Here is a 10,884-nt window from a genome sequence, read left to right as displayed (position 1 = left end):
GACTGATACAATGTCAATAAACCAACATCTTTCGGATACTAAAATACGTTTCTGTACTGATAATAACAGTGTGTACAACAGAACAGTGGCTTAAAATAAAAAAATCACCTCTTCTGAAACACTAAACACCATCAATGGTGACACGCATAACAATAAACCAAGTATAAACACTAAGCATAAATATATGCATTTAGCACAAACACTCTATTTTGCATAATTGATTTAAAATTATGTTTTTAAAAACTTTATAAAATCCAGATAATTCTGGGAAACATAATATTTTACCATAAAATGCCTGAAATATAAGTGACATATTATCTATAATTATAAAGTAGCTATTTTTTTATAAGACAGATTTAACAATAATTTTCATTTTATTACATGTTTTATTATTATTACAAAAACTAAGTAACGCAAACTGGATAAAGTATAGAATATTTAATGTGGCATTATTTTGCGGAGCAGCCTGTACGTGTACATGATTAATTTGAATAAGAATGCACACCGTAATTTTAATAATAATAATAATAATAAAAGTAGCGTTTATCTCACTTTCCATATAATATTGCACCGCTTATCATACCATCACATTACATAGGCGACCATAATAAAAAAGTGCCAATCACTCAGCATCTCTCTCTCTCTCTCTCTCTCTCTCTCTCTCTCTCTCAGCGGTGACACTGGAGGGGAGTCGTATATCTCAGCGCTCCTCTCTGGATCGCTATTCTCTTCAGTTCGTCTTTTGAGCGCTTCTGTCTCCAGTCCTGTCTCCCCCCGCGCGCTCCTCTAATCCGTGTCGCAGCGAGAGAAAGGGAGAAAGGGGAAGAGGGCGAGGAGAGAATAACGAACCGGTCCCCGCATCATTCCAGATGGCTGCCTCTGAATCAGTGGATGAGATTGGGCTCTCGGGTTCAGAGCCGTGAGAAGCTGGTGTTCTTGGAGAAAGGCGGCTTTGGTGTGACGGCTTCCCGCTCAGCAGTGCCTCAGGTTCGGTTTAAGGTAAGGTTTCGTCGGCTGGAGAAAGCAAAGTGCGGCTTATTTTGAGTTGGGTTTATTGTAGTAACTTTGTGCCGAATGGGGTGCTGAACGTCATTTTGCGCGAGAGATTTAGAGATGCGCTGTGCTGGAATGTCACGTTACCGGTATCTGACCCGAGACGCTGTGCGTTTAATTTTTTACTCGTGTTGCTTTTACGGTCTTTTACTTTATTATAATTTCTTCATATTTCATCAGCGTGACTGATAGCGGTCTCCGGTTTAGCTTTTGAAGAACCAGCACAAGCACATGTGTATGTTTGTTTGTCACCATTGCATATCAGTGTCTTGGGCTAAGTAACGTTATTTGAAAACGTTTTTGTAATTATTAGTTTTTCTATCTTATAGAGCATCATGACTTTTGTTCGCCTTTTGTTTCTTTTTTTTTATTAAATGTTAGACTTTCATTTTCTCTTTTAGGTTTCAGACATTATCTCGGGTTATTATTTGCGTACATTTTTTAATATTAAACAGCAACTGTAGCTTGTTTAGGTTTTTAACCCGGATTTATTAATGCATTTAGTCTGTTGAACATGAGAGGACCTAGCCAAGAAATGTATGAGATACAATATTGTTATTAATGTAAATTCAAATAAGCAAAAGATCTCGTCCTTTGCGATGTTTTCCAGCTCAAAGAATGCGCCGCCTCGCGGGGAAACACTCACACGCGCGCGCACACACACGTTGGTTTGATTATTTTAGTAAGGGCAACTCACAGACTCAGTGCTTTTATAAGGAGGTGGTTATATTCTCTAACCCTAACCCGCACATAAGTCTGCTGACGATAGATATCAAAATAAGATGTGGTCGATTTATGAGACTTTTAAATTGTGACCCCCACTTCAAATGTTTCACTGTGCTTTTAAAAGTATTAGCAAGTATTAGGCTGATCTGCACGTGGGACAGCCTGCAGACTGCACTAAACTCCGATTATTCACTTTTCAATAAACATAGTAGAATAGTCAAGTATTAATCACACTCCAAAAAGAATAGCTTGCATTAGAATTTGAATTAGAGTGTCATCTAAATGTAAATTGCTAGAAAGTCAAAATCTCTAATAATCCACTAACTAAACCTTTATCTCAGTTTAAATGCAGAGGGACGCTGTTTTGGTCATTTTAGTTTTCTCATGTTATGAAATTCATCCTGCACCTCAATCTCACATTCCCACCTTCTTGAATTCCCCTGTGATGTTCTCGAACAACGCTGTAATCTGTTATTTCGATCTTGTTTAATTCATGTCTCTTTAATTACGTACTCCGATATCACACCAACCGTGACATGCACATAGTCACACACACATAAACAGAGTGCACAAGAGCACTTCCTACTAAATTTATTAGTTTAGAACGAGTCGTTGCATTTAATGAGAATATATCCCATCATTTATTTTCTCACAAACCATCCTCAATGTATTTGCCCAAACCTGTGTTAGGCTGTCTAAAAGAGGAAAAAGAAAGTGTACACTTTAGCCGCCATCTCTTTTTTTGCAGAAGCAACTTGGAAGACAAAATGCGGTCGAGCAGATTACCTGATGCACGAAAAGTACATGTGTGACAGTTGATTCCCATTAGACAAATGATGAATTTCTCCCTTAGAGCCACCCTTAGGCTCCTATTGGCTTATCCTCCAACTTCCTATTTATATGCGGCCAATCACACACTCCTCCCGGGAAGTGTTGGCCACAGCTGGTGAAGTGTTGATTGAAAACAACCTGAAGGCTGACGGCCCCTCAAGAGCATCCATACACACCCTTGATGAACACTTCTGTGACAGAAAAAACACACACAAACACACATATCTCAGAGATGCTTAACGTTATGCTAAAACAATGTCTTTTGAACCCGTCTTCTCTCCAGGTTTGTTGGAGGTCAGGAGAAATCCCAGGACATGGAGAGTCACTAGTTGGATGCAGATTCCTTTCGGGAACAGCTGGTGACGTTGGTTGAGTATTGTGCCACATTTTCAACTCTTTCAGTGGCCTGTCTTGGAAGCAAATTTTCCAGTTTTGTGAGATGGTCACATGACTGCAGCATGATTACCAAAAAAGCCAATTAGCAAACAATCAGAGATTCCCACCCACACACACTCCCACACATGTGTGCCGTTTGCCATGAATCTGGCCACCAAACTGCGGAGGAATCTGAGGAGGCTGATCATCCTCCTCGCCACCTTCTGTATGGTCAGCGTATTAGTCTCCGCCTACTACCTTTACACAGGCTCCACCCAAGAACTGGACCTCGCGGATCGCGCCGTAGGTCTAGACTGTGCCGACCTCCGGGCGCTCCCTTTCCGACAGTCAGAGCCTCGGACGCCTAAACCGATTGATCTGTCACGTAAGGATCCGGTGGTGTTGGTATTTATAGAGAGTCAGTATTCTCAGCTGGGACAGGACATCATCGCCATTCTAGAATCCAACCAATTCCGTTACCATGCCGAAATAGCGCCGGGAAAAGGTGACATCCCGCCTCTAACGCATAAAGGACGTGGACGCTATGCGCTTGTCATCTACGAGAACCTTCTTAAGTATGTCGGAATGGACACATGGAACCGTGATCTGCTGGATAAATACTGTGCCGAATACAGTGTCGGCGTCATTGCCTTTCACCGTGCAAGTGAAAACTCCCAGCCTGCACTGCAGCTGAGGGGTTTCCCTCTGACATTGCGAACAAATGTTGCACTTCGAGACTGCTGCGTAAACCCCCGCTCACCTCTGCTTTACGTAACACGGGCGGAAGTGGATCGAGACCCTTTACCAGGAGAGGACTGGACTGTGTTTCAGTTCAACCATTCCACGTATGAACCAGTCCTGTTGGCAAAAACTCGGCCTAGTGAGAGTGGGGCAGTCCAGGTGATCCCAGGTCCCCAGGGTCTCCATGCTACCGTCGTGCAGGACTTGGGCTTGTATGATGGGGTGCAGCGTGTGCTATTTGGACACGGGCTGAGCTACTGGTTACACAGACTTATACTAGTGGATGCCATCGCTTATCTCACAGGAAAGAAGCTGTCACGATCTCTGGAACGCTACATCCTGGTTGACATAGATGATATTTTCGTGGGGAAGAAGGGGACGAGAATGAATGTGAATGATGTGAAGGTAAGAGAACTGGTTAAAGAGTATGTGTATTAGTTGGAGAATTTTTAAAATATAAAAAAAGTTCTAAATCTATAATAATTAGCGCATTTAAATGGTGTCATGATACGATGCATCAACAGAGACATTCCACATTCTACACACACATCTACCGTAAAATTATTTCCAATCTGTTCCAACTAATCAGCAAAGACGAGACAAAGACTGCTAGCTGAGCTCTAATTATCTGTGTGGGATTTTGGAAGCAGCATTTGGTTGATATTTAGTCTGAGTTTCCCTTCGCAGGTGTTCACGTCTGATTTACTAAATGTGAATGTTTTTGTGTGGACAAGAAGGGGATGTTGTGTGTGTCAGTGAATTGGAGTGGGTGTTTGAGTTGGCCTCAGTCAGTATAAAGAGGCTATTTAGAGGGACAAGAGCAGTAAAATGGTGTTCATTCTCTCTTTCACACACTCATTCATAATCTCGTTCCCACGTTTGGCCCCTCTCTGAGGCTGTTCAACAGATTGAAGGGCCGTTCAGGCTCCATTGTGAAATGACTTCACGACTTCCAGAGCTTTCAGTTTCAAGTGCAAACACACGAGTGTATATGAATTAATGTGGGCATCATGCAACAATTAGAAATGGATACACTGATAGAAGAGAGTCAAATATATAGAAGAACAGTTCACCTAAAAATTATTTTGATAAAAATTATAAAAAAGATTTTGTTCCAAACCTGTATGATGTTATTTATAATTTTTTGGGGGAGTGTAAGGTAGATTTAGATAGTTTGTAGTGAACTGTCAAAGGACAGAAAACCATAAAAGTAGTCTTCTACAAGTCTTTGTGAGAAACAGACTATAATGGAATTAATGAAAACAAAGAATTCACACAATTAATACAAAGTTAAGTACAATGGCAGTACGTTGTGACTCAATTTAACTCTTAATAAAGCATTTAAATAGTGTCACCAAAAAAATTAAATGCATAAATTCACAAATGCTCCAAATGGTTTTGGTGTAAAACAACTCAATATTTAAATAAACGGTACAGTAAAATTGTGGCAGCCACCATTGATCTGCTGTGTGCCATGCATCATGACGCTCTCCCATCCAGTAGGTGGCAGAAATGCAACATTATTTTTTTACTTATGTTGTTTTAATGGCAGGGCTTGTCCCAAATCCCACGCTTCCAGTCTTGGCCACTTGATAGCATATGCATGTGACATGAAGTAGGTGTGCAAAACTCGAAGCTCAGTGCCCTTAACGCACACTAAATCTGAAGCTAAGTATTCCATCATCCATTAAATTAAGGAACCTTAAAATTGGGAAATGTTGAGAAAAACTTTGCTGGGTAAGTTAGTTTATTTCAGTATCAGTTTGTGTAAAATGTAAAGTGTTGGACATTTTACTGGTTCAAAGATGCATATGTGTATTTTGTAAAATGTTTGCAACAGTTTTTTATCACTTTTTTGTGCCACAATTTAAAGTGCAAGGTATTACATATACAAAGTAAATAGTCTGTAAATGGAGCTCTGTCTGTAAATAAAGCTTTTCAAAAACTTGAAAAGTGGGATAAACCCATTGGTTAATTTGAGTGTTCAATTGGAAAGACTGCAAGTGTGGGTATTGGGACAGACGCGCAGTGGTCAAATGGAGCACAATGTTGGCCGCCATGATTTAACTGTTACTTTTTTGGGTGAACTACTCCTGCCTTCTACAGACTCGCATACCCTCTTTTTTTGTTGTCTTAACTAACATAAACTACACACATCTTTTATGAAATGCATTAATTCATAATTGTATTGCTAACAGTTTCCGTACTATATCTCTTCTGTCTGACTAATCAGAAACTTTAGTCACTTGTCATGCAGTTTTACAACATTTAAATGTATGTATTGAGAAGTACCAATTTTGTGTATATTCATATTTTTGTAGTGTGTCCATAAATATTTAATTAGAGTGATTATAAACACATTTTTGAACCCATGGCACGTTCTACATAGTTCCACCGTATGGGTCATTTCCTTGTTAACTGTTCCTCAATTTCAAACAAACAGACTCTTTAAACAGTGTGATACCATTATACCTAGCGCTGGTATACATTTAATTTCCGAATCTAATGTTCTCTGAGAAAGGTTAGTGGCGAAGCACGTGACAGCTCCCCAGATGTTGCTAGCTAAGAATGTGCACTATCAAATTCTTCCCGATTGGTCTGAGCTAATTCAGACCTGGCAAATTAGCCGGCGGTAAGATGGAGGTTCTGGAGGGGGTGCTCAGGGAGAGAATTAGAGCTAGTCGCTCTGGAGCACGGCTGGAAATGTCAGTGGAAAATTCCCAGAGGATTCTGGGGAAAAACAAGGCGTGTAGTGATGGGGGAGAGAAGTGGGAAGGCTTTGATCCACCAGCCATTGTTTTTAGCCATTGTTACTGCTGGTTATAGAGAAGCCTCTGACTGTTTACGGCTGGCTGTCAGAATCCAGAACAGGTGCGAGTGTTTGTGCGTGTGTGAGGAAAGGCCGATACTAAGCCAGTGGAATGAAATGGCAGATAACAGCTAATCAATGGAAACTCACGGTTCTTAACTGCTGGGTTGCGACCCAAAAATGGGACACAAGTCTGTTCTGGTTGGGTCATGAGTTGGAAAAACAGACAAATACTAAAAATAAAGTGCAACTAATTTTATAATCATATATATTTAGACTAATGAACTTATAAGTGAGAGAAAAAAACATCCATGTATTAATAGAAATTGCTTGGTAGAAAGAAGCCAACGTGTCCTCATTCTCATAAAGTAGGTAAAAAAGATAAAAAACAAAATATATCCAGACTGTGTTAAATATGTTCACTTAAATTGAATAAAAGCATGTCTCCATTAGATTACCGTAGTAATCATACAGAAGATACTTTTTGACTTTTGTTAGAATAGGCTTATGCAATGTATTTGTTGAGAGTATAAAGATGAGAGAGAGAGAGAGAAAACATGAGCGAGAGCGAGAGAGAAAGGAACCCTGTGTGCTCTAGATGTAGGTGTTGTAGATTAGAATGTCACTCTTAGTGACTGCTTGCCATATCTCCCATCAGCCCATGGGGCAGGCTGAAAAAACAGGGGACACCAGTGATAAATGACTCGATGCACACTTGCACACACTCAAAAAACACAAATGGGATTTACCTTCACTTTATGTGAATGTATGTGTGGATTCCCCAAGCAGAGATTCTGCTGAAATTGCAGTTAAAGTGACCTTGTGTCTGTGATTGTGGAACAGGGCATTTCAGCACAGCTGTGTGTATGTAAAACTTTGATTTTGTAAGGTTGTGTGCAGTGCCGTCGCTAGTGTGGTGAAAAGTGGTGATGATTATAGGTGCCCCTGGTGAATGCCCGAGACCAGCATTAAATACGCTCAGGATAGTTGATGGGCCTATGCTACGTGTATTCATTTAAGCTTATCATTTGCACGTGTTTTTATTTAAACCGTGCCGATTAAAACATTCAAGAGATTTGAACACATTTAAACCCAATGCAAAAAAATCTTGACAAAATGCAAATCACTCTTTTCATTACAAAGCAAATGTATAAATATTAAGATGGTACTGTTAGCAATATCTTGCAGCCTTAATACATGTACAGTACAGTAAGTCATTTTGTGCGTGTGTGTGTGTGTGTGTGTGTGTGTGTGTGTGTGTGTGTGGTAAGTATGATTCTTGGCTTTGAAAGAGCATATAGATGAGGATTAAACACAAAGCTGCCACTTCTTCAGCTGCACACTGACTTCAGCATGTACTGTAAAACAGAATCACAGAGAACAGAATCACAATATCAAAGCTATACCTGCACACATCCAGTCAGAGACTGAGAGCAGAATCAAAGTGACTCCTGAAGCCTCCCTCTCACACTTCAGCTCATACATACACACAAATATGGGTTAGAAAACAAGGGAAATGAGAGAGAAGAACAGAACAGCCTCTCATTTCCGTTACACTTCAGAAGGGAGAAAAAAATGTAAAGGGAGTTAAAGAAATTGTTTACCCCAAAGAAAAAAAATGCTGAAAATCTACTCATCCTTAAGCCATCCAAGATGTAGATGAGTTTGTTTCTTCACAGATTTTTTTTTGAGAACTGTAGCATTGCATCACTTGCTCAAGAATGGATGCTCTGCAGTGAATGGCTGCCGTCAGAATGAGAGTCCAAACAGCTGATAAAAACATCACAATAATCCACATGTAATCCACACCACTCCAGACCATTTATTAACGTCTTAATAAGTGGAAAGCTGAATGTTTGTAAGAGAAAAATCCATCATCCAGTGGTAAGCAAGTGATCTAATGCTAAATTTCTCAATGTAAAGCTACTGTACCAGCTGTCGTTTATTTGATTAAGGGCAGATTTTTCAGATGTGCATTGGTCTTTACAAACTATTGCACAGAAAAAAAAAAGAAAAGAAAAAAAAACATAGGTATGGACTTAAAGTAATCGCAGATTCTGGCCTGAAGTGCTCATTGAATCAGCCGGTACCTTGTTAACATGACTTCTCTTCCCTGTGGACTGATGAAAACCCCCTGTGAGCCTTTACTCCCAGAAGTTGTCAGATTAGGGTTTGCCAGATTGAGCAAGTGCTTTCCAGTTTTGTGTGCAATATGCGTCTGTGGGCGGTTCATGTTGTCTGTGAGTAAGACAAGCTTAAACATAGAAGTGCATTTTTTTTGGATATAGTTATGCTTAATTTTTAATTGCATTTGTTCAGTGCTGATTTCTGATATTTTGACTTATTTTGAGAATAAATTACAACAATGGCTGCAACCAATGATGGAGAGAAGGTGAAGGAAGTGGAAATAATGTTTTCTTTTGCCATTTTTTTTTTATTTCTCTCCTTTTTTGCCTTCACACAGACCGTATGGTGCAATTATACTTTAGGTGACCTGATTCGAGTAACAGATTGTGGTTCTTTTCAATCCCATCCCCCTCTTTCCTACTTCCTATCCAAATCTAGTCAAATCTAAACAATGGCAGAAAAAAAAGGCCCCAAAAATTGTGCACAAACCAACTTAAACAGCCACTTGTTTCTTGGACTACATTTCTGGCCCAAATTCAGTGGCAATTTCTCTTTTCTTGTGTGTATTTCGGTAGATAAACAGACTCAGGTCAGAGATTTTGTCGTTTGTGCACTCCGTCCAAGTTTGATTGTGTTGTGTGCTCTCCGCTTTTCTAACAAGACGACAGACTGACAGAACGTTGTATAATGCAAGCGGTGCAGTGATTAGGTAATTTGAAAGTCATGTGAACCTGACACTTTTAGAGCAGATTGAAACTGAAGCATCAGTCTGATGTAAAATCTGAGCTTCCGGAGGTCAAATACAGACCAATCAGAGAAAAACTCACACACCAGACCTATTTTCAGAAAGTATTGATCCAATGATATTTCTGTTCGGAGTAAGATGGAACTGGTGTATGTGTGTTTCCATTAAAGGACTCCGGAGGTTGCTAAGCAGCTGTCTTCATTTTCAGCTGCACACTCACGTCAACAACACACTCACACATGCGTGTCCTCTCGCACTTGACACATTATGAGATGTGTTGGGGAAGCTACTTGCCAAACTGCATATCATTTAAAGTATAGACAAGCTACCCTTTAGAAAAATTGTTTACAAATAACAAAAAATAGCTAACTACATTGAAGATATGGCAATGCTATCTTTAACTATATAATTATTACATATGACTCAGTTAAAAAGACCTTTATTTATCATGTTTAACAAATAATAATCAATTAGGGCTTCAACCTTACTATATTGATACGGTACACATAAATGTACTATCACTTATCCACAGATATGTTCCACTGAAAATCTTATGTCAGATCTTGGATGACATGCATGTAATCACTGTATGTAGTAGGGGTGTAATGGTAAACAAAAATGGTTCGATATGTTTTTGGTACAGCAGAAAGAAAACATTGTTTGCTTGTTTGTTTGTTTAAAACAAAAGTTTGCTGAACACACTATGCCTTTGGTTAAAAAAATTGCTGGTGTAAAGCACTCCTCGTACTGCAGTTTACGGTGCTTTTTTAAATTGGGGAAAAGGTTTAAAGTTCTTCCATTGTTTGGATGCTAAATATTTTAGGTAAAAAGTATATTTTAGTCAGGATTATTTCCCTCCCATTCTGTTGCACAGTTTGATATCTTCGAGTAGTGCTATTGCCGGAGATCAATAAATGTAAAGAAAACAAAAAAAATATTAAAATAATAAACTACTGTTCAGACTATAGTCACATGATATCTTACATTTAAGTGTTTTTCTACCTTTTATCTTTCAGTATGTTTTAGTGTACAGAAAAAAAAGAAAATAAAAAAAAAACTTTTCTACTTTGTGAGCCCCTATGAAATCCCTCCAAGAAGGCCACGTTTTGTCCCACAGCGAGCAGTCCAATATCACACACAACAGGATTTAGATGGATCCTTATCCCACTCTATTCTTCTGCCCCTCATTACATCATACGTATATAACAGTTATCAAAAATAAAATGCACGAACACACACACACACACACACACACACACACACACACACACAAACAAACTGACATAAAAGTAGTATTTTTCCTCCAGTAATCAAAGAATGAGGCTTCACTGAGGTAGACTAAAATATGCACTTGCTCTTTTTATCTCATGGCCTCAGGAATAAGCAATGATTTCATGTCCAATAAATATTACATGTGGAGCCTTTCCCAGTTCCCCTGGTGCACACACACACACACACATGTACACATATGCACATA

General features: G+C 39.3%; 1 protein-coding gene across 1 annotated transcript in view; it reads left to right on the top strand.

Moving 5' to 3' along the window:
- Nucleotides 1-672: 672 nt before the first annotated feature.
- Nucleotides 673-10,884, top strand: part of LOC113106871 (bifunctional heparan sulfate N-deacetylase/N-sulfotransferase 4) — a 45,048-nt gene continuing 34,836 nt past the window's right edge. Inside the window, exons 1-2 of the mRNA XM_026268888.1 lie at nucleotides 673-999; nucleotides 2,894-4,131. Coding sequence (XP_026124673.1) covers nucleotides 3,148-4,131 — 984 coding nt within the window. The 5' untranslated portion in view covers nucleotides 673-999; nucleotides 2,894-3,147. The remainder of the gene's footprint in view (nucleotides 1,000-2,893; nucleotides 4,132-10,884) is intronic.

The sequence above is a fragment of the Carassius auratus genome, chromosome 1 (assembly GCF_003368295.1).
Source record: "Carassius auratus strain Wakin chromosome 1, ASM336829v1, whole genome shotgun sequence".
In the NCBI taxonomy this organism is placed as follows: domain Eukaryota; kingdom Metazoa; phylum Chordata; class Actinopteri; order Cypriniformes; family Cyprinidae; genus Carassius; species Carassius auratus.
This window is presented reverse-complemented; position numbering and strand designations above follow the sequence as displayed.